We start from the raw sequence: 25,191 nt of genomic DNA on the forward strand, positions 1-25,191 counted from the left end.
TTCCAATTTGGCGATTGTGTTGTTTCCGGGTGACCTTGGCCTGCCCACGTGGGTTGAAAATTACCAATACATTTTGGGTCAAGTTTCGACGCGGATGTAATGATACTACTAATGGCTGTAACCGCCTTACCCATGAGCAGCAGTAACTTCATTTGAGACATGAAAACAAAATCTGGAGGTCTTGGTTTCCTGAATAGGGTCGCTGGAACGCAAGATGATTGCTGTTGGCAACCGAGCATTCCAGAGGGTTGGCTCTGAATTATTAACGTTGTGTGGGATGAGACTTAAGCCATCCACCGCGCCCTCACTCTCTCTCTTTCTCTCTTGATCCATGATAACCCAGTTTGTTGCCTCTTCTGCTGGGAAATTGCCCTTGCTTTCCTGTACACAGTCACCCTGCTTGCTCCTTCTTGCTCCTGCCCTCTGGGGCAGAAATCCAACTCGCCTCCAGCTCTTGGCACTGATTGGGCGTGGTAAACGCGTCGTTATCTCTGAGTTCCCTACACAGTTGTCTACGACTTGCGTCTTCTCACCTCTCACTTCTGCTCAGCCTGCCTCACCTTACTAGAAAACCATTTCTCTATCATAACCACCACGCCTCCTGTCGCTCTTTCAAGCCTTCCCAGCATCTTCAAGGTTAGATCCATACAACTCCGACCACAACTTGCGTCCTCTCAATTTTCACTTCCACTTGACCCGCCTCACCTCACAATGGAATAACTCTTCCCTCCAACAATCACTACACCCACACTACCGGTCGTTCTTTCCGACCTTCAAAGCTTCCTCTTTGTGGCTTTGCCCCACCATTCTTTCATTCACAAGATAGCTCACTGTCATTACCATCTTCTTTTGTCTCTCCAACTTCACTCTCATTTTTGCGAATTATCACCGAAGCATCACACGCAGCAACAGGAGGAGACGCAGCAACAATGTCGATCCAGCCCCAGGCGTCTTTCAGCTCCGAGACCACTGCAGTCACCAGCAGAGGCAACGTGTATCCCTCAGTCGAGGAGTTCGCATCCTTCAAGCTGCCTCCCAAGCCGACCATTATCGAGCCGACCTGCGACGACATCTCCGACCTCTCAGATGAGTCGCGCCACGCGCGTCGACTTGCCCCCCGCCCATTCACGCCGACTCCTCCCTCTCCCGTCACTACTGAGTCTACAGATCGTAACCTGGACGATGACACTCCCTCCACAGTTCACGGAGAGTCGATGATCAGCCCCCGAAACACCCTGGCCACTGCCAAGCGCGCTTCTTTGCTCACAGTCCCGGCCTCCCCCCGCTGGCCCTTTCAGAATGCCACCCCTCGGGCGTCAGTCATGGTGCCCATCACCCGGAGCATCACCGAGTCCTCCCAAGGCTTCAACCGCAGCACCAAAAGCAGCCAGGTCGGCCAGGTCAGCGTGTCCGAGTCCCTCGACGAGTTCCAGGTCAATCACCCCAACGCGCGCCTTCTCTCGCTCCATCCCCGACCTCTCACCTACCTCAGTGTCACGCGCAACCTCGCCAACATCCCCGAGCTCGTCGAGAAGCCGCAAGGAGACGCCCAGCCGAGACAGAGCATCCCCGCGACCTTTAGAGACGGCGCGGCATCGCCTTTCGATTACCACCACGGCCGCCGCTGGAGCCGCCACCTCATCGACATTCACCTCCACCGTCGCCACGGAGACCGTGACCGCGTCATGGCCAACGCCGGGACGGAGACCTTCTGGTTCCAACGCATCAGCGTCGATTCCAACATTTTCCGCGCTTCCGCCATCCTCACCATGTTCTTCCTCATGAACTCCTTCATCTCGGCCTCGTCCCTCGTCACTCTCGCCACCGCCCGGCTGAATGTGCCCCACGGCCTCATCGTCTGGGTCATCGTCAGCCTGAGCACCTCCGTCTTCACCGTGACGATCCTCTGCCTCATGAACAACTTTCGCAACGCCGTCATGCCCTCTGACGAGGAGAGCCAGATCGACTCGGCCCACCAGCACAAACGCTCATTCGACGCTCACGTGCAGCTGCCCCTGCCCGCCAGCCCCTCCGAGATCCATCACCGCCGCCAGCTCGCCGCACACGCGGCCCAGACGAACCACGAGTTGACCAAGAGCGCTCGCGGCTCCGAGATGATCCAGACTTCCCGCCCCTCCTCTGCTGGACCGGCCCTTGACTCTGCCACGCCCTCCTCCACCCGCGAAACTGACAGCGTCCACTTAAAGACCGACAAGACTCAGGAGCAGGACAAAGGCTCGGCTGCCGTGTACTGCTGGACTGACGTCTCTCTCGGCCCGGAGACCAGCTCCGACACCAGCTCCATGACGGCTGTCATCGCCACGACCTCCCAGGCGCCCACGAACAACCCGGCCTCGGGCAGCTAGAAGCAGCGCGAGACGGTTGATTCCTTCCATCAGATTCACCGCCACTACGAAGTGTCCAATTGGGTCTAAAGACTTTTTTTCCTTCTGTTCCTTGGAGGCTTTTGATTCCTTTTGTTTTTCTTTTTTTTTTTCTTTCCTCTTTCTTCTCTTTCTTGACGAACTCGAATGGGGGGTAACGAGGGATTTCATTTAAGACGGGGTTCCGGATGGGGGGCTTTGCGACGCAAGACGGCTTTGGGATGGATGATACCCCGGCAGCGAGCGGCGTACTCGGTTTTCGGTTTCTGGCTTTTTCGCTTCGGCAGAGGGGGCCCATTCGGATAAGGGTCTATCACGCAGATGGGATGGTTGGTTGATGTGTTTGAGTAATTAGCAGGCCCGGCGAACGATAGCAAAACAGTGCTCTTGAACACGGTTCGCGAGATGGTGACGACGTTGGTAACACGGTGTGCTTGACAACGCGATGCATCAACGAGTGATTCATGTCTGTCCCCCCCGTCTCCCTTGACCTTTTCCCTCAGCTTTACTTCGTCCTCGCCGAAGCATCTTACATCTCGTCAGCAGGGATGACTCTTCTGCCTGGTAGCCGTCGTCGACCCTGAAACCGTTGATATCCGCATTGCCGAATCAGTGGGAACGAGGCTACTGCATCTGGCAGCGTGTCATGACTTGCAAGTTGCTGATATGTATGTAGTATATGCATTTCACCGCGCCGAGCGCTTTTTTTGCTCCTTCCCTCTTTAATCTATGACCACTTCTGCCCTTTCTGGCTTCCCTCGTCCTCGGACGACGACAGGAGCGCATCATCCTCTAATGCCCAATCATCTAATGGTATATCTTCCGCTTGCAGCCGTCTATACTTGTTCGTCCTGTGCCGTCTAATACCCACGACCACGCCAACGACAGCCGCCGACACCAGCGCGCCGACCAGACCCATCGACACCCACGCCCTCCACCCTCGCAGACAGCACGGGTACAGCGACATGTAGACGCCGACGCCCCACTCCATCCAGCCCATTTTCCGCCTCTGGTCCGGCTTCAGGCCCTTGCGGACGAGGTGCTTGTGCCGTGGGCCGGTGGGCCCCGTCTGGAACCGTCTGAGCTTGAACCTCGGCACGGTCTCCTGCCGAGGGTCGGAATCGGGGTACGACGTGTCGCCCCAGCGGCCCGAGTAGTAGAAGAAGGACGTCAGGTTCGAAGGCGGTGGCGGCGTGGGGTACGATTCATCGGGGGGGTCCAGCCTCGTCAGGGTGAAGGAGTCGGCGTCGAATCGGTAGAAGTAGGCCGAGAGGACGGGGTCCCACCTCTTGCCCTCGTCGCAGTAGTCTATCAGCACCGCGTTGTGAATTTGGTCTCTAGGTAATTGTGTCAGTGAGGCCAGTTGATGCGCCGGAATTGTACGATAATACTGACCCGGGTGTCGGATAGTTTGCGTGTGAACCGCACGCGCTGTAAACGATCGGCTGCTACGTGTCAATGACACTTTTCATGGAAATTTGAACAGAACAAAGATGAAATAGCGACGTACCCGCCCGTCGACCTTGCTCAGCTTCGCGTCATCCCAGCCGTACGACTCGCCGTCGACATGTTGGCTAAAGTACATGCCAGTAGGCTTTCCGTCCCGGAAGCGAATCATGTTGTGCTCCCTTTAACCCCGTGTCAGCAAGCCTAGTCAATCACAAGCAAGGCACTCCAACATGTGGGGGGGAGGGGAATTAGGACGACGGACCAGTCACCGATGTGGTCACCAAAGTGCATCCCGGATGCCGCCTTCCCGCCGTTGACCAACCTGTCGAACGGCTCCAGGACCTGGGTGACGTTTGGACCTTCGTTGTACGAGTAGAAGTAAAAGTAAAATGCGTCGAGGTCGCTCTCGCTCTTCTCCACGAGGATCACGACGCAGGGCGTGGCATTGTGAATCCTGCCATCCGCGTCGGGGGAAGCGCCCAGGAGCCATGGTGGATAGGTGGTAGGGTCGTCGTTGGACGTGAGAGCCACCTCGTCGCCGAAGGAATTGAGAATCTCCAGGTTGTCCAGGTCGAGGGCCGGGAGATCTGGGATTTGCCTCCCGTCGAGCGCCGGTGATGTGTGCTGGATGTGCGTCAAGAGGTCGCTGGGCATGTACCGGTCATAGGAATGGAGCCAGACGAGAGGTGCTATGACAGCTGTTAGACGACGTGACGACCCTGAAGCTCGGGGACCCTGAAGCTCGGAATAGTGGCCTACCGTGCCGGGTGACGTATTCGGGACACCTGAGATCGGCGGTTTCCCGCTCCGCCCGGGTGGAGCATGCGGAAAGGCCGATGAGCAAGACGATGATGCTCCGGGGTGAGATTTCCCGCGTGGAAGCAGGTGATGCATCGGCCATGTCATACCTTGAGCCGTTTTCGTCTCTTATCTGTTGTTTTGATGATATTTGAGGGGGATGAATACTCGGGCATGGCGCCGAGCGCGCAAAAGCCAGAAAGGCCAAGGCGAAGCCTGCTTACTCAGCGCGCACGCACGGGTCAGCGTCACTACGGGAACCTCGGGGTCCGGCCGGAACTCTCGGAGTGGGGCCAAGCCCCCAGTGCCCCTCTCTTTCTGTCCCGTCCCCCGCACCCGCCCAGCCGTGTGTTCTCCACAGAAGCGCTTCTCGATGAGTGTTCCGCGGCATTGCGGCATCTCGGGCTGGGCTGGAAGGATTTTGGTGGTTGAGTCGGGGCACATCGCCTACTTCTTTCTCTTCGAGGCGAGATGGCATTTTCTGTTGCCAGGAGATACAACTGTGGCTTGCTTGGAGTCTACCATCATGAACACACATGGAGTTCGGGCTCGCTGGCGTTTCTCACACCATGGTTTCGCATCATCAATCCATCATCCTCGATGAGAACCATTACTTACTTGAATTCACAGTCGTGGCAGTTGAAAAGCTGTCTCCCTCGTGGAAAAGGAATTTGAGTTGCACTTCCACAACACCACCAACGACAGCTTTTTTAACTCCTAGCGTCACGTCTTTTTAGACCTGCTCCAAACTCGGACTCTGCCGATCTTGGCCGGAAAGTGGGGGGAACGAACGACAACCACTTCAAGCACAAAGCTCCGCCGGTGTATGGAGGCTTCAGTTCTCGAACAGGTTATGCGGCGATCGCCATTGATTGTCAACCAGGTTTCGGCCTTGGGTCGCCTGGCTTTCTCACAATCTGACATATGGGGGCACCTTTAGGACTTGTGGTCAGATCCCGACGGCGTTCCCCGGTCCCCCTCACCCCGCCTGTCCTGGCTTTCTTTCGCGTGGGGAGGGAGACAAGCTCTAGCGCGCCTCTTACGTTGTTCCGACCCAAACTCGGCAACAATCGTCATCCCCCCCCCCCCCTCCAACCTCTTGCACCAGACAGCGCGGGATTCCTCTACTGTGCACCGTTCGTGGCGATGTGCATGCTGGCTACTCGCCGGTACTTGCAGGTAGAGACTTAGAAGGCTAAGCTTCTCTAAGCTTTCCGGCATGAAGGGGGGCATCCCCTTGGCCACCCTTGGACCCCCTTGGCGCTCTGGTGGTACCACGCGACCAGATCCAGGGTAAGCCGAACGACTTTTCAATGGTGAGACCGACAGGCTATTGCAGCATAAGCTGCGTGAGCATACTGTAGAGGGGTGCTTATGGGTGCTACCCCGCAGGATGTTCCGCTCAGAGACACCAACCGATCCGGGCGCGCTTGCATCTCACCCAGATTGGGCCTGTTTGGCCCTGCCTTTTGGCGACTGTTGCATGTTTCGATGGTGGTGTTGACCGTGTAGTGTACTGTCCACTCATACGACCTTTGATCCCTCCATGATCTTCACGCCTCGAGAGCCGGCCAACCAAGAGACCGGACCCCCCCGACTGTTTGCTCGCCCGACGCCCGCTACGTCGTAGTGCTTTGTACATGTCATACATAGATGGGACGAGGCAGAATTCCCTGCGCGCCTTACTCAAGTAATGGACGGGATGGGACGGTTGGCCCCAGATCTTTCTTCACAAAGGGCCAACCTAGATATTTAATCTGAACCCCCTCCTCCCGTCGGTCGGGAGACATAGGACGAATCCCCTCCTTCTGTTGCATCTGCGTCACTGACACCAAACCGCCGTGGCTCACTTCTATCGTGGCGCATAGGGTTTTTTGCTGCGTACTGTGACTATCAAGCTAACAAGACACCATGGCACAACACGAGAAGGGAGTCGACACAGAGTCGCCGTAAGCACGACCTCCTCTTCCACCCAAACCCCCCATAACGAACCAGCTCACACACACCTTCATGCAGTGTCCACAAAGACGGCGTCCAACACCACGACGATGCCGGCGACGGCCGCAAGAAAAGCATCGCCGAGTTGACCCAGAACCTAGAGGGCGAGATCAAGAACCCGCTCAAGGGCATCCCCAAGGCGGAGCTTCTCGAGCAGGTGACGGCGTACCAGCGGGCCCACGGGCTGCCTGACGACATCCTCCCGCTGCTCAAGAAGGGCGCCCTCGTGGCGCAGAGTCCGGCCCTGTTCGAATCCATCGAAGAGCTCGACGAGGACGAGAGGCAGGCCCTGCGCGAAGAGGTGACGAACCGCTGGAAGCACCCGTGGCCGCTGTACTACACCATCATCTTAAACTCCATCGCCGCGGCGATCCAAGGATGGGACCAGGTGGGTCGGGGCGGCTGTTCTATTCTACTGTCCTCCTTTTGCTTGCTAAATGTTCCCCGCGATACTCACAAAGTGACACCTCCCCGAACCCTTTGTTGTGGCTAACGGCGCTGCGTAGACCGGCTCCAACGGCGCCAACCTGGCGTTCCCCGTGGCGCTCGGAATCCCCGACGCGGCCGGCTCGGCCTGCGGCCCCGTCGCGAACGAGGGCGACTGCGCGAGGAACAGCTGGATCATCGGCTTCGTCAACTCCATGCCCTACATCACCATCTGCCTCTTGTAAGTACTGCGTGTGCGCGCACCGGTTTGGAACCCAACCCACTTGCGAGAAGGGCACCTGCTCAGCTTACTCCGCGACCAGTGCCGGCTGGATCTCCGACCCCCTCAACGAACTCCTCGGCCGTCGCGGCGTCATCTTCGTCGCCGCCATCCTCTCGCTGATTGCGCCGTTTGGCATGGCCGTCTCGCAGACTTGGGGCCAGCTCGCGGCGTCTAGGTAATCAGAGAACCAAAGAAACCACTTTAAGCAGCTGTTCATGTCGCTGACCGGCATCGACAGGATGCTCCTCGGTATCGGAATGGGCCTGAAAGAAGTGACGGTCCCTGTCTTCTCCGCCGAGAACTCGCCGACTCTGATCCGTGGTGGCCTGGTCATGTCGTGGCAAGTCTGGACTGCATTTGGTGAGCCTCACTTCAAACCCCTTGTACTAGTCCCCCCCCCTACTCCTAGTACTCCAACGACGTTGTAACCCCAAGAGGTTCTAACCAAGACCAAATCTCTTGGTGTTTCTTGGTATCACTCTTGGCAAACGTCCCACCACCAAGCTAACTCGGAACGAGGTATCTTCCTCGGCACATGCGCCAACCTTGCCGTCGGCAAGACGGGCGAGATCGCTTGGCGCCTGCAGTTCGGCTCGGCCTTCATCCCCGCCGTGCCCCTCGTGCTCGGCACCTACTTCTGTCCGGAGTCGCCGCGGTGGTACCTCAAGAAGGGCCGGCACGCCAAGGCGTGGGGTTCGCTGCTCCGCCTGCGCAACACGCCGCTGCAGGCCGCGCGCGACCTGTACTACATCCACTCGCTGCTCGAGTACGAGGAGACGCTGGTGCGCGAGGCCGGGCTGCGCGTCACGAGCAACATGTTCACGCGCTTCGTCGAGCTGTTCACGATCCCGCGGATCCGCCGCGCCACGTGGGCGTCGGGCATCGTCATGATTGCCCAGCAGATGTGTGGCAGTGAGTCTCACACTAAACCTCTGGCTACCCGACACCGGGGGAGGGAGGGTGCGATATGTATACTGACATGCGCGGACGTGGGCAGTCAACATCATCTCGTTCTACAGCTCGACCATCTTTAAGGAGAGCGGCATCAGCGACTACACGGCGCTCTGGGCCAGCTTCGGCTTCGGCCTCATTAACTTTACCTTTGCATGGCCGGCCGTCTGGACCATCGACACCTTTGGTCGGCGGACACTGCTGCTGTTCACCTTTCCCAACATGTTCTGGACTCTGCTAGGTTCGTGAAATCGCCTGTCGTAGACTTGTCACCCCTTTTAGATCTGAAAGAGACTCACTCATCATACCATATAGCTGCCGGCCTCTGTTACCTCATCGACAAGGACAACGAGAACAGCACCGCGCGTATCGCGGCCGTCGCTACTTTTGTCTACCTCTTCGCTGCCTTCTACTCCCCGGGTAAGCACACAAGGGCACATCTCCCCAGAACAGAATACTGACCCCCTCCATCCCAGGCGAGGGTCCCGTCCCCTTCATGTACTCAGCCGAGGTCTTCCCCCTCTCCCACCGCGAGATTGGCATGTCCTGGGCCGTCGCGACCAACAACTTCTGGGGCTCGGTGCTCTCGCTGACCTTCCCGCGCATGCTCATCGCCCTGACCGCCACCGGCGCCTTCTCCTTCTACGCGGGCCTCAACCTCGTCGCCCTGGCGCTCATCTTCCTCTTCGTGCCCGAGACGAAGCAGAAGTCGCTCGAGGAGCTGGACTACGTCTTTGGCGTGCCCGACCGGACGCACGCCGCGTACCAGCTGAAGACGGTGCTGCCGTGGTGGACCAAGAGGTGGATTCTGCAGCGGAAGGGCGCCGCGTGCCCGCCGCTGTACCACGACGAGAATGCCGAGAGTCGCGATGGCGAAGAGTGAGACCTCAGGATTCTTGTTGTGGCTTGATGTTTCTGGGCGACATGTCTACATACTCTCACCACAGCGCCCCCCTTATTCAAAGGCCGTGAAACACGTGGAGGAAACTCATGTAATCGTTGGAATGTCTTGAGTATTTTAATCATGTAATCTGTGTGAGCCTGGCAAGAGACGGTACTACTATACCCCTCGTTAGTGATAATGTTACTTCTATTACTCCGAAATGGTGCGGTCCGTTGGAAGTTCGTAAATCTCGTTCATAGGCGACTATGCCTCGTCTGAACACCGCCCAAAATAAGATTCCAACCCTGCTTGAAATGAAACCACGTTCTCTCTTGCTTGCCTGTCACGCAACGCGTCTCTATAGCGTGTATCGAAACTGGAGCAAATAGTCAGCACAAGCCTCGCCACCAGGTCGTCGGGGACACTCACGTAAGGGTTCTCAAAGTCGGTGTAGTCCTGCTCGCCAAACTCCTTGCCCCTCTTGGCCCTCTCCTCGACCGTCAGACCGTCGACGGCCATGTCGGCGTCCCTCTTCCGGTTGCGCCTCACGAGCACCCACCGCCACGTCAGGATCAGAGCAAACTCCAGCCCGAAGCAGATGGCGCAGCCGATCGTGCCGGGCGTGTACTTGGGCGCATCCTTGGCCTTGAAGATCTGGCTGCCGACCATGTTGCCGACGCAGTAGCCGACGAAGGTGAAGCTGCTCGTGATGGTGCGCTTGGTGCGGCCGGCCGTATTGCTCGGGATCAGGGTCCAGGCGAGGAAGAGGCCGAGGACGAAGGGCACGGTGATGAAGTAGCACCCCCACTTGGTCCACTTGATGGCCGGGTCGTTGGGGAGCAGGGACATGCCGAGAAAGCCGGCGAAGGGCGGGAGCACGGAACAAGCCATGATCCAGAGGCGCATGTTGGCGCGCTTGCTGGTGAGGAACCCAACGCAGATGAAGATGATGACGGACATGACGGAGCGGGGGATGTCGATAAGGATGGTCTGTAAGTTGGCTTGGTGGGTGTTAGACTTGGGACTCGGCAAAGATTGGAGACGCAGAAGGCATGTCGAGAGGTAAAGAAAGACACGTACTGAAGCCAAAGGACGTCATGATGATACTGCTGAAGGTCGTGAGACCGCCGTTGGGCACGGAGCTGAGGAAGGCGTTGACGCCCGCGAACCAGAAGCATGGGTCGATGAGGCATTCGCGGACCTGCTTCCACTTCCACCCCTTAATCGCGGTGCGGTCGTGGCCGGTGTTGTTGGACATGATGCGCGCGCTCGCCTGGTGCCGGTCAGCGTTCGAGGCCGCGGAGAAACGGGAGTGGAATGTCTTACCATCTCTTTCTCGGCCTTGGTCAACCACTTCACCTCCGAAGGGGTCCCCAGGAGGAACAGGCAGAGACATCCGATGGCCGTCGTAAGACTACCGAGGAACTGCCAAACAGCGCGTCAGTCTCTTTCTCTCTCTCTATCGCTATCTCTCACATCCAGGCAAATACAGAGGGAAACGCCAACTCACATATGAGATGTAGCGCCACGGCTGGGCGCCCTCCTTGTGCTGCGTCGAGGCGCCGATGGCGTACATGATGAGGTGGGCGATGACACCGAAGCCGGCGTTGGCGCTCTGAAAGACGAGGGAGCGCGAGGCGTGCTCGCGCGTCTTGTACCAGGTGCCGACGAGCAGGATGAAGCCGGGCGAGATGCAGCACTCAAAGGCGCCCTGCAGGGCGCGGAGGACGATAAGGTGGGTGAAGTTCTTGGCGAAGCCGATGCAGAGCACGATGATGCCCCAGCAGATCATGTAGACGGAGAGGGTGCGGCCCATCTTGTAGCGCTGGAGGACGATGTTGCTCGGGAACTCGAAGCACATGTAAGTGATGTCTGGGCGAGGCCGTGTTAGTTCCATGATGACGAGACGAGCATAAGGACCGGGAAGAGAGGGGGGTTATTCTCACAGAAGATGGTCGTCAGCCATGAATACTCCTGGCCCTTTAGGCCCGTGTCTTCGCGCAGGCCGAAGATGGCCTGGGTGCCGAGAGCTGTCTTGTCGACCTGCTGGATGCCGTAGCATATCCACATGAGCGGGAGGAGGTACTTGTCGACCTTGCGCTTGAGCTTGTGGAACTCCTCTTTGGTGTACTGGGCTTCCACGGATACTACATCGATGGCGTCGTTAGCTGACTAGAGGCCTTCCTACCACATCCAAGCAGAGTCTGTGAAGAATGCGCGCGGGTTGATTCTCACCGAGATCGGTCTCTCCGTTGGCCTCGCTGGTGGTATCGGACTGGTCCGAGACGACAGCGACCTTCTTCTCCGTTACGGGAGCTTCCACATCATGAGGCGAGGCCATGTTCGGAATGGTTCACAGGGGGGAGGGGTTCCTCGAGGCACACGCGCGCACACACACGGGGATCGTAGTTGGGATCCTAAGATGGCGGCGAGTAGCAACTGGTGGTTCGATATTCGAAATGGCTTGCCTTGAAAGCAGTGACATGACTGCTACAAGGCGCAGGACGGTGGTGGTTATATGAAAGTCGCTTCCATCACAGCTATTGGCCGTCCATGTTGACTGCCGGAGGCAACGTCACCCCTGGCCCCCTCCTCCTAACAAGTCGAGATAAGGATTCCCGCGGAGAGATCCAACAGACGATCGTTTCCTCCATCGCAGGATAGCCGACCACGGGGCTCTATCGGTGGGCCCAGAGCGAGCGGCGAGCGAACATGGTAAGAAAAGTGTTCTCCTTGCACAACGGACTGACATGTCAGTTGGTTCCTATCGAATACAAGGTGTGGGCCTCCTACCACCACCAGCCATTCCTCGACATCTTATCTGGGCACGGCTGCATAAGCCAAATTGCCCAATGAGGCGGGAGACAGCTCGAGGTGAGAGAGATCGGGGGGCAAAGATTGCCGTCACGTCGGGTAATGATACTCGGGAGGTTGAGAGGCGGGTGGAGGAGGGGTGCTGTTGCAGTGCAGGGATAGGGATCACAATGTTACACTGGCCGTGCCGCGAAGCTGCATCGCACCTTGGCCGACGGCATATTGATACTTGATAGGGAGGGGGGAAGGGGCTTGACGGAAAAGGTGATAAGACAGCACGCGGGACCAAGGCCGACCTTCTCTTCCCCGCCCGCCTCTCTACCGGCCAACGTTGTCCGACGACCGGGCGTCCATGTCGGACGATATAATGCCTAGCTTCCCACTTCTGCCCGTTCAGATTCATCGACCAAGCAAAGGGCGGGATCGGTGCTGACTGCCAAGGTCTCGACGGGGGTACATGTACCTTGAGTTCCACAACGGAGGCGGGGGAAGCCGGGGTTCAAGTCGTTCTTATCACGACTCGTCGGCTGCGGAACATGGGCGAGATACGATACCGAAGATGCCCGAATGATACCAGATAACGGCAAGATTCCGCCATCTGCACCGCATCCTCCGCCGCAAACGCGGCCAAGACTGACGTTCGATGGCGAGGGCGGATCATTGTCATCATGTCACTGAAGATGGACGGCGTTTTCTGTTTGTTTGCTGGTCCGGAGCTGAACAACACTAACAACCGACGCTGACGATGTCGTCGTCAGAATTCGGGATGCGGCGGGATTACGAACAGAGTCCTTGCGAGAGAAAGGCCAAATTTGTTTTCTTCTTTTTCATCTATAGATGCCGGGCAGAGCATCCGTCCTATGCCCGCTACACGGCCTTGGAGGCGCGTGACTTGTTGTCCCGGTGCCGCCTCTCCTTGGCGGCCGTCTTCCGGCGCTTCATCCACGACTGGTTGAGGTTCTTGCGATTGTCCCAGAACCATTTCTGGAAGTCGCCACCGGGGCCGCCGGCGATGCCGCTCTCGGCCTCGGCGTTGCGCTCCGCGTTCAGCGTCGCCTCGATCTCTTCCCGCGTCTCCTCGTCCTCCTCTTCCTCCTCGTCGCCCTCGGCGCCAATGGCCCAGAAAGGTTTCGTGTGGTTCGGGTGCGCCGTGTCGGGTGTGGGCGCCGCGCTTCTGACGTTGCGCCACTCAAACTCCTGCGCAGTGAAGGGCGTCATCGGCAGCTGACCGGCCGGCGCGACATCCTCCTCGTATTCCAGATCGTCGTTGTCGCCGGCGCCGAAGAAGCTGAATGGCTCGGCTTCCTTGGCGGTCTGGGGATTCTCGTCGTCGCCTTGTTGCGGGCGCTTGTAGAGGGCCTCGAGGGGATGAACCTGGGCTGGCGTTGACGGCGGGGGTATCTTGATGGTGAGACTGACGTTGGAGCCGGCAGACCTGGGCCGCGATGCGTCGGCGGCCTTGATGGCAGATAAGGGTGTCTCGAAGGCGGCAGGCTCCGAGACCTTTGCAGCTTCTCCCGTCTCTTCTTCGTTGTCTGAACTGTCCTCAGAGCTGCTGCCATCAGACGACGATCCGCTGCTGCTGGTAGTGTCGTCTTCCGCGGGCGGCGGCCGCGGTGTCTGCTTTGCGGGTGTCACTGGCGCCGGCTTGACCGGCTCCGGCTCGTCGTCCGAGCTCTCGTCCGAAGAGGTATCGGCATCGGACGACGCGGCACTGCTGCTCGTAGAGTCCTCATCCCGGGGCGGCGGCGGCGGCGGCTTAGGGGCCTTGGCCTTCTTCGATGGCTTGGGCGCCTTGGACTCGTCAACTGGTGCCGTCGCAGTTCTCCTAATCTTGGACGGCTCGATAACGTTTCCTTCGGCGTCAACCCATCCCTTGCCTTGGACGTACTCGGTGGTGAGCGATTCGACAGGGGCCGGCTTGGTGGCCTTGAGAAAGGTGGGAAACTTCGTCGTCTTCTCGAACTCGTGGATGATGACCTCCCTTGACTTCTTCTTGCGCTTCTTGCGTTCGGATTCGTCCTCGGGCTCGGTCGTGGGCGGGAGCTGCTTGGCGGGCAGCTTCGTTTTCAGCAAGCACTCCTCCTTTTCTGTGTACTTGGAGCGCTCCTCGCGCCTCTTGGTCTTGTCCTTCTTGTCCTTCTTTTCCTTGTCCTTTTTGCTCTTCTTCTCCCTGATCTTGGCCTCTTCGGGGACGGTCCAGCCGCGCTTGACCTTACGATCGCGCAACTGGACACCCTCGACAACATTGTCGTCGCGCTTCTGCCTCTTCCTCTCCTCCTTCTCCTTGGACTTCTTCTTCCGCTTCTTGCCCGTCTCTTCGTCGTCGGCGGCGGGGGTGTAGTCCTCGACCGGACGTGCCTTGTCAATGCGCATCTTGACTCCTTTCAACACGGCGCCGTTCAGTTTCTTCTTAAGCTTCTCGGCGTCTGCCTCGGGAAGATCGACGAAGCCGTAGCGCTTCTCGGGAAAGGTTTCAAGCGTGTGGAAAGAGATGTTCCGGGCGCTGGGCAGGGCGGAAGACGGAACAACAATCTTCAACAGGTCCTGGTCGAAAGGAGTGATGTGCAACCTCGTGTAGGCGCTGCTGGTGGTGTCGGATGGGCCAGCAGGGTCGTGGGTAGAGGGAGCGGCACTTGATGTCATGATTAGATATTATCGCGTCGAGGGAGGAGCAAAACGAACAGACTCTTGACGCTGGTGGAGCGTCGTGGGCGCCCGTCGGAATGTCAAGAGAATGGGCGGCAGAAGGAGAAGGAAGAGGAGGAGGAGCTACTGAAGCCTCACTCAACCAGACGAGATTTTGCCGATCGAGTCGAAAACCCTTTGTTGCGCAGGGATTTTTATTGGTCCGAGTGGGGTTCAATTGAAAGCCGTGCCAGGCTGAGGGGCACGGCTCCTTCACACTGTAAAGCACTCCGCCGTCTTATGCTTATGTCATCTCACTCACCAACCATGTCACTTGCTCCTCTTGAACACTTACACCACTATCACACAAGCACACGACGACTCTGATGAGCAAACTCAAAGAGACTAACTACAGAAAAGAAGTGTTTCGATTAAATCGAGACTCATGCGGTCAATGACTCGCTCACATACATCGTATAAGCCGGCTTTGCTTCCTCTCCCATTGCGTACGAGAACTGCCTTGAACCCGCAACGCGATGTTGGAGCAATTGGCAGCCAAGATAGCCTTCTGGGTGAAATTCGTACCTTCTCACCGACATCTACCAGTTGCTCACTCGCTTTTCCCGTTGAGAAAGAAGCTTCCGTCGGAACCTTCCCTTGCCTTGCTAGCCTGACACCCTCGGCCTGCGACGTGCAACATCCCTGACCTTCCTTCTAACTACCTCAGCAACTTACAACATCAGTTCTTAGTATACGCACCACACCCGAAGACCGGTCGGCACGTCACTCTTCCACTCCCTCATTCAGGGCACTCTTCAATGTCTGCCCACCTTCCTTCCAGCATCGGCGGCGGCTCTGGTCTCAGCGCCGACGACTCCCAAACGGCCCTCTCCACCAGAGAATCCAGCGGCTCGGCAGCTGCCCTTGAGCGTCCGGCTGTCACGAAGCTTCATGGCGTCTTCGTGCCATCGTGCAAAGGTGGGACAGTCATCTACCCAGATACGACGCTAAAGACTCCCATGACGCAGCGACGCACCTCCATCGTCCCGCCAGCACCGGCCACCACGCTTCATTGCACCCTACTCAGTTGCGGAGATGACGGGACAATGACCTGGGCTCCCCAAGCCAGCCCAGTTCTCCGTCGACCTTCCCGGTGCATGAGTATGGACGAAAAGGGTGTCCAGTCCCATAGTCATTGTCTGCCGAAAGCTGTGGAGGAGGTTGTCAACAAACGACACCTGGCTGGCGTCTTTGGTCAAGGTTTGATTCTATTGTCATGTTAGCTTGATTCACTGCTCATCATTTTTGACAGGAAATACATTTCCAGCAGGTGTGCCGTGTAAGTCATCACTACCCGAAGACTTAAGCCCGGGGCACAGTCCGCCGCCAGACGGCCATCGATCCGCTCCAACGACATCGTCTAAAGCTCAAGGGGACATCGCGAGCATCCAGGATCCACAATTCATTCGGCCTGGGCAAACGCCGGGCAATCCTGGACGTCACGGCTACATGTTGTGGGGGAAACCTCATGGGTTAATGCAGGGCATCATGGCAAAGGTCCGAAACCATCTTGCAGGACATCGAAAGCCAGACATCATGCCGGCCGAGGAAGCTGCTATCTCCACCATATGCCCCCGACGTTCTTGTCAATACATTTTAAGCGACACTCAAGTCCAAGATGTCGTCGAAATTGTCTTCCAAGAGATGTGCAAGCACGGTGCCCCTTTTCAAGACCTCAAAGCCGTCGGATCTCAGCAGACGACGGGCAACGCAGACCACACTCGGTTATCCAGAAAGCCCAGTTGCCTCAAGAATGCCATTGAGCCACAGTCTGCAACCAAAGCCGACCCTGAAATCACCCTCAGCGAGCCGAAGCCCCCATTCTTTACCCGAAGCACATCTGATAGGCAGGCCCGCTCCAGGACCATGTCCCAACAAATGCCCGTCACGACGACTGTCTGCGGGAAGAACCGCACCAACATTCGATGGTCTGAAAGCAGACTGACTGACGAAACAGATCTGGAATCAGTCAGCGATGTCCCACAAGTCCCAAAAACCACCTTTTTTCAACCCAATTCCTCTTCCATTTCCTCGTCCACGCTCAATCCAAACATTACCGACGAAGCTCATCGCCTTGTTTCCACTCAGACCGAGACAGTCCGCTCAGAGACACCTGTCTTCCATGACTTCTCTCTTTGTCCCAATACCGATTCGACTATCAGCCAGCAGACGAAAAACATCAATGAGTCAGGGATAGAAGACGACAAGATGGCGAGCCGCAAGATGACTTCTTTTCCAGCACTTCCGAAGCGACATTGCACGAATGAGTGGATAAGCCCTCCTGCAAGCTTCATTGCACCCGAGAACGGTTCCAACATGTACCACCTTGGAATTGACGCAAGACTTGGCAGCATCGCCCCGATTGACTGTGAAGTGGCTGAAGAGCAAGCGAGTGAGACGGAGTCTCGCCATGGAATGTTTCATGGCTTTTTTAACCCCAACGCGACCAAGCCGTCCCGCAGATCGTCCGACAATGTCCGTGACAATGGCCAGCCGTACAGGAAGAATAGATCGTCACTTGCATCTGCCGAGAGTGGGAATCGGCGGTCTGCTCACTTCATCGAACCCCATTTGCGGCAGCATCCCGACACGGACCCCGGCTTCATGCACAAGCTTTCTCGAAAGATCAGCTCCGTCTTTCAAGTCAACACTAACAATAGCCGCACAACACGCGCACCAGCGCCATCGGAGGAGGCGGATGGGCAGGTTTCTGTAAAGTTTGCCGAAGCACTCAGCGCATCTCGACCCGGCGCAGGAGGCGATGAACCAGTCGTTAGACATCTTTCCGAGCCCGAGTACAATGCCGTCTACCAAGCCATGACGTTGTCAAAGCCAAACAAGGGGATTCTACAGCGTCACAGTATTGTCTTGGAGGACAACATCCCTCATGTGTGCGAGGATGAACTGGGCATATCGGGGCTGCCCACACCTAGTGCTCAGTCGAGTCCGTGAGACATGATGGCGACAGACCATGACGTGACTTGAAGCAGGAGGAAAGACGAAAATCCTAGATACTTGTAGTCCGTAACTCTGTATAGACGAACACACCCAGCACCTATCTTCCCTGCGATTTGCTCAGATGCGTCCTGGTGATCGGATTGGGGTGATAGTCCTTCAGGTCATAACTCTAGGGCTCAAGCAGACTGCATGCTTGCCTGCGTACCAACCAACCACTAAGACTGACAGTGACTCGTAACAGCGGCCAGGGCACCCCGATCTTCTGTGGTTTGGCTCTCATGACTTCCAACACATTTCTGACATGACCAACCAGCAAAAGAAAGCAACCCGAATGTCGTGAAGCGCAAAAAGCATTGGACACTGTGGGAATTGAACCCACGACCTTTCACAGAACAGCGCATCTGAAGATCTCGAAAGAACTCAGAAGAAGATGCGAAGCGAAAATCATACCCCTAGACCAAGCGCCCTTTGTTCGATGCAAGGGTACGGCTAAATGCAGACTATGGCGGTGTGGACGGCATTTACTACGGGGACAAGCGGGGCGCTGAACATGTCTCTAGAATGTCTCATGCCGGTTATCACCGGCCGCCAAAAGAGGGAACGAGGGGCTATCTCGGCGAGTGTTGGCGTAGTTACAAGTCCGTTTGTCAGGGCTATGAGGTGAACAAATTAACGAGTTAATCAACCGGCTGGGAGCAAAGTCGGTTGAAAGTCTTCGCGTTCTCAAGCATCGTTGGCTTGTGTCGTGCGTCTTACTCGGTTATCAACACAATTTCACACGATATGTTGAGCAAGATATTCTCCGGCCACAGCTCCAGAAATGAAAGCAAAATGCGATTAAGGTTAAGACCCTAATGCACAACGGTTACACTTATTATCCTCGGATTATCTTATCGTCCGGGTAGTCTATCCATTAGCAACCCAGCCGGATCCGGGGAACTGCAGCATTTCTGCCCTGGACCATTGGGGGCCTTGCCATCGCCATTCTAACACGGCCGACGGGCCGAAAATCTCTCGCTCATTGGTGTACAACTCGCTGATGCAAGGGAATTGTCAATCCCAGCTGCAGAGACGCGACGAGGCCGTGACCCGGGACCGGTTTCGAGTCAAGAGCAGGCACTCGACAGAGGGTCTGGTCGGCGAGGAGAACATGTCGTCGCGGCGGCAGTCTTGTCCAATCACGGACCGGCCCTCGGGACTTGATGCGCAGAAACGAAGCCAGTCGACGTTGGGCTCTCGGCGCAATCTTGAGACAAGGAGCCGCGCAGGCCGGTTCCATCTGTTATTCTGCGATGTACCCGCGCCCACTGTTGTCTGGATCTGACCTGCAGCATGCAAGTGGAAGGTAGGGGGGGTTCTGGGATGACTTCTGCGATGAATCATCCAGTCGCCCGAGATCTCATCGTCTCTCTTGCATTCTCGATGATCCTTCCGGCAGCACGTGTGGTGGAGGAGGAGGAGGAGGGGAAGAAGACATCCGCGCTCGATTCGCTGCGCTTCCCACAGAAAACCGATCGGCCGTCGCAGACGGTTTTAGTTTCAATTTTTGTTTTTGGGGTAAAAAGAAAAGAATTAAAAGTCACAAACCATGTGTTTGTTCGACATGGGTTGCCAGGCGCCGATCTTGAACGGTCCTGCGTCACTGGGGTCCGGGAAAGGCTTGCCGGCGTGTCGTTTTAGAAACCTGAATGGTGTGGACGACTTTGAGGTAGCCTGTAAGGGAGAGGAGGCTACAGTTCACCATGACGTTGAATTATTGCACGGTTCCTTACCATCTCGGAGGTACAACCAGGCATCGCTCCCACCGCGGATCCCCTTTTCCCAATTATTATGATCTCTTCCGGCATGTCTTGAATCAAATAAAAGAAAGAAAGAAATATATCCCCCCGTATGAAACCTATCGACATGATCTTGAATCATATCCTGTTCAGCGCATTGAGTAACCAGCAACGAAAGTGTGATATTGGAGATCTGGTATGTTGTTTTATATTACCCCTGGCCTAAAGGTTGCCTGTTGCTTTCCCATGATTGAGAAGTGACATTGGCAAGATTGTTCACCAACAACAGTGCCAAGCTGGCTTGCTTGGTCAGGTTTCTGTTTGGTGTAGTTCAAGCCAGGAGGAAGGCAAATCGTCGAGGGTGTGGCCATTCCGAGATTCTGAAATTTCCACATTAGCGGCTGAAGCCTAACAAGTGGCGAGGATGGTGCAAGTCAGGCTTGAACCAAGTGCTTCTTCCGGTCACGGGAAGATGTTCCCGCGTTTGATGAAGGGTCCAGATGGCCACAGACCACAGGCGTTGGCCTCATCACTCTTGCACCCGACTAGGGCTGGTTCAGCTCCCCCGGATCGTTGATCTGCAACCCGTCCGCGGGCAACGCGATTGCTCGATGCCCATTTCCCGGGTCGTCTTCCGCGTCGGAAAATATTCCAGCGGGGCGGGGCGTTAGGATACTGCCGGCCTCAACCTTGTCTTTCAGGACGAGAAGCTGTTGTTATATGGCTTGAACAGAACCTAACCTATTCCGGTAATGCGTGGAATGTCCCGGACGCAGCTAGTGAGAGAGTCGAGCCCAGCAGCCGTTGGTTTGAACCTACATCAGGCGATTCCACGTCCACCCCATTTCAGACTCCAGACCATCCTCCAGAAGGGCGGGCTGCCAACTTGTCAACAGGATGAAGCGAGTGCGAGAGAACAAGGGGGGGAGGGGTTGCGAGTTCCGAGCCGGAACCCGCCAGTCTGGCTCCCCAGCCGCTATCACGAGCGTCATGACAGTCAGCCTGCCTCTCGTGCCGAGGAACCATCCGGTCAAGAGTCTGGCATCTGGCAGCTTTTGGCGTTTTTTTTTCTTTCATTTACGACATGGCTCTCTTGGCAATACCAGCGAATCAGTTGCGCTTTGGGTCTTGCGATTGGCCCATCATCAACATCAGCGCAACTCTGTACAAGAGTCAGAGGTTTCGACTGAATGGCGGACGGTCCGCGCAACAAAGCGTTTCAGCTCTGATACCAGAAACCATAATCATCCCAACAGCTTCTTCTATGGGGCTGATCAGCAACAGCCTTTGCTACTCGTGCCCCTTGCAGATCACTCAAGGGGGCGGGGGGAGGCGAGCGACTTTGACTTCTGAGCAGCTCAAAATTGATTGGCCTCCCCCACAGCCCAGCAAGCACCCCGTTCGTGAGCTTATCCCGAGGCTCTTGTTTAAGATTGCTACAGGGCCAAAACGGCGTTGCAGGCAAGAGTTTACTCGTCCCTCAGTCGCTATAGTAGCCGGGTTGACCCTTCGGGCTGGACATGTCATCCCACGCCATCACACCCTCGTTCATAACTCGGATGAGGTGCCCTCCCCCCTTTGCCTCGACCGACGACGAGTGACGGCTGGCGTCCGGTGCCGACTCTTGCGGGCCAGCCTGGGCAAGGGAGGCAAGCGTATCATGCCGTCCCAAAGATGCCCCGTTTAAGGGCCCTCATGCGGTCAGGGTCAACACCAAGAGTCTCTCTCTGCGTCTCATCACCCAAATAGGAAATCCCAAGGAGAAAAGAAGCTGTAGACCATACACACATAGAGTCCACACACCCTAATACAGAAGCTTTGCTGCCCTCCCACCCTAGAGTTGCGTCCACAAGTGGCAAGTCAGGGGAGAAAACAGACGCCTGAATAGCCGTGACCAGTTGGACTATAGATGTTGATAAAATCGAGCAAAAGCGCCACACCACGTCCCGTTCTGGCTTTCGTTAGTTGTCGGTCCTCTCCACTATTATCCAAGCTTATCTCACTTTCCTCGCCGCCACTACGAATACTCGGCCCAACGCTTAGTCCTTTTTTAGTAGTATCTTAATCACTTCCAACAGGGAGAAAACAGAGAAGAATTAATAACAAAACCCCCCAAGAAACAAAATGCTCGGGTCCCAGGTTCTTCTCGTCGCCCTCCAGGCGTGGGCGGTCACCGCCGGCCCGGTCATCGTACCTCGCCAGAAGGACGTCATCACCGGCGCTCTCGGCATGGTCCAGTCCTCGCTCACGAAGCTCGACACGGCCGTCAACGCCCTCACCGCGACGGACGCCAACTCGGCCGTCGGCGTCCTCAACGCCGCCCAGGGCGCGCAGTCCTCCATCGAGAAGGCGACGAGCAAGATCGAGGCCGCCGACAACCTGGGCCTCTTCGGCGCCCTCGGCCTCCAGCAGACGGCCACCGACCTTGTCGGCCAGGTCCAGACCACCCTCGGCGACCTCGAGAAGAAGAAGCCCGTCTTCGACCAGCTCGGCGTCACCTCGGTCGTGTCGGACGCCCTGCAGCAGCAGAAGGCCGGCAGCGGCCAGCTCGGCGAGATGCTCCTCAGCAAGGTCCCGGCCATCGCGCGCCCCATCGCCAAGAAGAGTACTGGCCAGCTCACTGAGGCCATCGACAAAGCCATTGCGACGTTCAAGAAGCCTGCCGCTGCCAAGCCTCCCGCGGCCCCGCCTGCGGCTCCTGCGGCTCCTGCAGCTCCTGCTGCCGCCGCCGCCGCCGCCGCCGCCGCAGCTGCGGTATAGTTGGTTTCGAAACTTGACGACGGCCGTGCTGGGTCTCGCGCCGAAATTGCAATCGAGTGAGACGGGAACGAGGAGGGGGGTCGATCGGGACGGAGACGGGGGTCATTCACGGGGCGAGAGGAGCGAGGTTAGCTCTGTTTGAGCTAAGAAGCGGATGCTCAAGACTGCGGCTGGGAGAACGAGGTCGTGTAATTGGATCAAGGCAATTTCGACATCGCCCGCGGACTGTCTCATGAGGAAATGGGTAGCCTTCTCTCGTGGGTATCCTCTGACTTTTACGAACTTTCCTAGTCTACGCCAACTATTTTTTTTCTTCTATTAATTCCAACCCAATTTTTACCAAACCATGAGGCTGACGAGGCCCAAAGACGATGAGCAAAGTGGCTTTTCTTACAGGTTATACGATGATCACCGTGATGCTAACATTTCTTATCGCGAGGCACTTACAAGGCGAGTAGTAGGCTCAATGATGAGGGTCGTTGAGACACAATTTTTTTTAAGCAGCTCAAGATGATGTGAGGTCCACAATACCGAGTAGATTTTACTTTCTACCCCTGTATCTGCCCCTGAGCATATTCGCTTTACATACCTTACCTTTGTCTTAACGGGGGGTCATCAACCTCGACTGAACCCTATAGCGCCTCTCATGGTCACGCTTATCGCTCGCAACTGGGCGTCGGCACTTCTCAACTCTCCAGAGGCCCAAGATGCCAGCATGTCTTGTTTCTTTTTGCAGGCCTCCCTGCCCCAGCCGCTAGCGGCAAACATGATCGACGAACCTAGTGCAGAGTTTCTGCGGCGAAGCTGCCACTCTAGCTCTAGCTCCAGGGGCGGCTGGATTAGAATGAAAGTGTAAGTCATGTGCAATGCAGGCTGAGACTAGAACCAAGAGAAAGCAAGAGGAGAAACTCGAGCGCGGGCCGTTACACAGCGGCAGGGTCATTCCCTCTAACCCCCCTCAACATCAGCCCTGCCTTCGATCCGGCGAGGATTCAAGGTGCTGGCGTCTCCCATCTCTGCGATCGACAGGGCGCGCCAACCGGTACCTGCGTGATCGGAGCCACCCCCCCCCCCCTCTCCCGCCTTTCGACCCTGCGTCGCATGCTCATGCTTCACGGGCTCTCTGCAATCATTCCTGTCAGGGTATTCTTACCCTCGAGGACGTCTTGGCGTCACACCAGCTGACAGCGGTGGCGGTCCTTTCGCCCGTGTCTCCTCAACGCATGAAGAGCTTCGTGAATGACACCTGACTGGCAGCTTGGCTTGCCAGAGGTGATGGAGTCTGCCGGGCACTGGTCAGCATTGGTCTGTCATGCTGATTTCAACCAGGCAAAGTGACGACGCCTTCACAGGCACAGCCCTCCCCCCCCCCCCCGCATTGACCCCGCTCAGACTTTCCCTACGACAAACATTACGCTTGTTTTTGTCTGCGAAACTTTGTGTGGGAAATGCTTGAATCATGCAAATCGTGTTAGTCACCACTTTGGCGTGGTTGCATTACTGGGGTTGAATTGCACAGACCGACAAGCCCCTCGAGTAGTAGAGCGTTGTCAAAGAGCTGCAAGTGTTTTGTCGACTCATCATTGGCGAGGGGAGGATGTATATAACCTAACTTCCGTCTCAACAGAATGTGGCGTGGCAGATGTTGGGAGCTTGGAAGGCTTTTGAGTCCAGCCAAGGCTACCACAACACAACCCAAGGTGGTGCAGGTGCAGAGTTGGGATTACATTTGCGTTCAACTGCGGTCAATCAGGAGCAACAACAGCTGCCTGCGTCTTGCAAAGTCGAACGTTGCCAACCTGTCTCGGAACATCATCAGGTCCAAGTCTGCCATGACTGCGTGCTCAGGCCGTTTGATTCCCGGCTCAATGTCAGCTAACTTGCTGGATGATTGTCGTAGCCGCCAAGTCTGCTATTTCCCAAGCCGCAGATGAAAAGTTATCAGGAGTGGTTCATTAAGAACCCTGGTCAAGGCAACATATCCAGGTTCCCTCCCATGCCACTGAATTTGTCCTCGAGCATATATCCGACTCCCTCTCACCTCGCACTTTTTTTTCCAACTTTCTCCTCCCTTTTCTGTTCGTGCTTGCAACTTCATCTACTCCATTTCCACTCCCGCCCCAATTCCACATCCGTCCCATTTCCGCTTCCGCTCCATTCCCGCCAAAGTGACACTTTGGCGGAAGCATGGGCGTGTTTCGAGACGTAGATGGTTAGAACCCGCATGACCGTTCGAACTGTCGAGAGACTGAGTCTTCGTGATGCCCCTTTGATATGCGACTCATTTCTCCCAGTTTCACCATCTTGTCATGTTGATCGATCTCGAGAACAGTCAAAGGGGAGGGGGAAAAAACAAGTGCCACCTTGAGTGTTTGGCCTGCAAGGTTATGCGCTTCGCTTGCTGGAACCGCCAGAGTCTTTAGGATACAACCCAGGTGGGTAGTCAGACAGAGATTGCCCGGCAGGCAAAAGTTCAGGAGCAAGACAGGGATGGCATAGACAAACACGGGGTAATCTTCCTGCGCTCTACTATTGGGGAATGGGCCTTTCACATTTACTACCGCGCGCAAATGACTGCTAGTCGCGCTCGAGTCATTCCGCACCGAGATCTATACATGGATACGAAGATCACGACCAGTAGCTGAGCTGCGAGTCGCACGCTACAACAGGCTCATAATTATCAACATGGAACGCGCAAGGGCTAGGGCATGCTGTACGCCGGTGCTGTGGGCAGCGAAAGACGGCAAGTCATCTACTCAAAGCTGTATCAACCTTGTGGCTCCTAGTCCGTAGCGTACTACTACTTCGATGAGTATCGACGTCGTTGAGAGAGGTGCTTGGCAAATTCGCTCCACAAAGCTCCATCGTGTCCATAGGATGATTTAGCCAGAGCCGTAGTGATGTGTCGGGGTTTCATGCCGCAACACACACGCACCGGATGAACAGACAATGACTCGTCAACAAACCCGCACAAACACAAAAGAGTCGCTAGCGGCACGTTGAGGTAGCTGGGTATAAACC

The 25,191-nt window shown here is 56.5% G+C and overlaps 7 protein-coding genes across 7 annotated transcripts; 4 read left to right on the top strand and 3 right to left on the bottom strand.

The window, feature by feature from the left end:
* Nucleotides 1-929: 929 nt before the first annotated feature.
* CH63R_06567 (uncharacterized protein) lies at nucleotides 930-2,366 on the top strand (the record flags this gene model as incomplete). Its single annotated transcript, XM_018301542.1, has 1 exon — nucleotides 930-2,366. The coding sequence occupies one exon, from the start codon at nucleotides 930-932 to the stop codon at nucleotides 2,364-2,366; it is 1,437 nt and encodes a 478-aa protein (XP_018159392.1).
* Nucleotides 2,367-3,111: 745 nt separating this feature from the next.
* CH63R_06568 (Vacuolar protein sorting-associated protein 62) lies at nucleotides 3,112-4,734 on the bottom strand (the record flags this gene model as incomplete). The annotated part of the gene is made up of 5 exons (XM_018301543.1): nucleotides 3,112-3,721; nucleotides 3,780-3,829; nucleotides 3,895-4,012; nucleotides 4,096-4,522; nucleotides 4,593-4,734. The coding sequence occupies 5 exons, from the start codon at nucleotides 4,732-4,734 to the stop codon at nucleotides 3,112-3,114; spliced, it is 1,347 nt and encodes a 448-aa protein (XP_018159393.1).
* Nucleotides 4,735-6,542: 1,808 nt separating this feature from the next.
* Nucleotides 6,543-9,172, top strand: CH63R_06569 (Sugar transporter; the record flags this gene model as incomplete). The annotated part of the gene is made up of 9 exons (XM_018301544.1): nucleotides 6,543-6,580; nucleotides 6,648-7,017; nucleotides 7,136-7,296; nucleotides 7,379-7,513; nucleotides 7,577-7,698; nucleotides 7,843-8,250; nucleotides 8,336-8,530; nucleotides 8,605-8,709; nucleotides 8,766-9,172. The coding sequence occupies 9 exons, from the start codon at nucleotides 6,543-6,545 to the stop codon at nucleotides 9,170-9,172; spliced, it is 1,941 nt and encodes a 646-aa protein (XP_018159394.1).
* A 358-nt stretch (nucleotides 9,173-9,530) lies between these two features.
* On the bottom strand, nucleotides 9,531-11,513 carry CH63R_06570 (major facilitator superfamily transporter; the record flags this gene model as incomplete). Its single annotated transcript, XM_018301545.1, has 7 exons — nucleotides 9,531-9,548; nucleotides 9,602-10,173; nucleotides 10,253-10,445; nucleotides 10,499-10,597; nucleotides 10,683-11,044; nucleotides 11,119-11,319; nucleotides 11,408-11,513. The coding sequence occupies 7 exons, from the start codon at nucleotides 11,511-11,513 to the stop codon at nucleotides 9,531-9,533; spliced, it is 1,551 nt and encodes a 516-aa protein (XP_018159395.1).
* A 1,340-nt stretch (nucleotides 11,514-12,853) lies between these two features.
* On the bottom strand, nucleotides 12,854-14,632 carry CH63R_06571 (uncharacterized protein; the record flags this gene model as incomplete). The annotated part of the gene is made up of 1 exon (XM_018301546.1): nucleotides 12,854-14,632. One exon carries the CDS (start codon nucleotides 14,630-14,632, stop codon nucleotides 12,854-12,856), a length of 1,779 nt encoding a protein of 592 aa, XP_018159396.1.
* An 800-nt stretch (nucleotides 14,633-15,432) lies between these two features.
* CH63R_06572 (uncharacterized protein) lies at nucleotides 15,433-17,626 on the top strand (the record flags this gene model as incomplete). The annotated part of the gene is made up of 2 exons (XM_018301547.1): nucleotides 15,433-15,892; nucleotides 15,945-17,626. 2 exons carry the CDS (start codon nucleotides 15,433-15,435, stop codon nucleotides 17,624-17,626), a joined length of 2,142 nt encoding a protein of 713 aa, XP_018159397.1.
* A 3,908-nt stretch (nucleotides 17,627-21,534) lies between these two features.
* Nucleotides 21,535-22,170, top strand: CH63R_06573 (cell wall protein; the record flags this gene model as incomplete). The annotated part of the gene is made up of 1 exon (XM_018301548.1): nucleotides 21,535-22,170. The coding sequence occupies one exon, from the start codon at nucleotides 21,535-21,537 to the stop codon at nucleotides 22,168-22,170; it is 636 nt and encodes a 211-aa protein (XP_018159398.1).
* Between the last annotated feature and the right edge of the window lie 3,021 nt (nucleotides 22,171-25,191).

This window comes from Colletotrichum higginsianum, chromosome 4, assembly GCF_001672515.1.
Source record: "Colletotrichum higginsianum IMI 349063 chromosome 4, whole genome shotgun sequence".
Taxonomy (NCBI): domain Eukaryota; kingdom Fungi; phylum Ascomycota; class Sordariomycetes; order Glomerellales; family Glomerellaceae; genus Colletotrichum; species Colletotrichum higginsianum.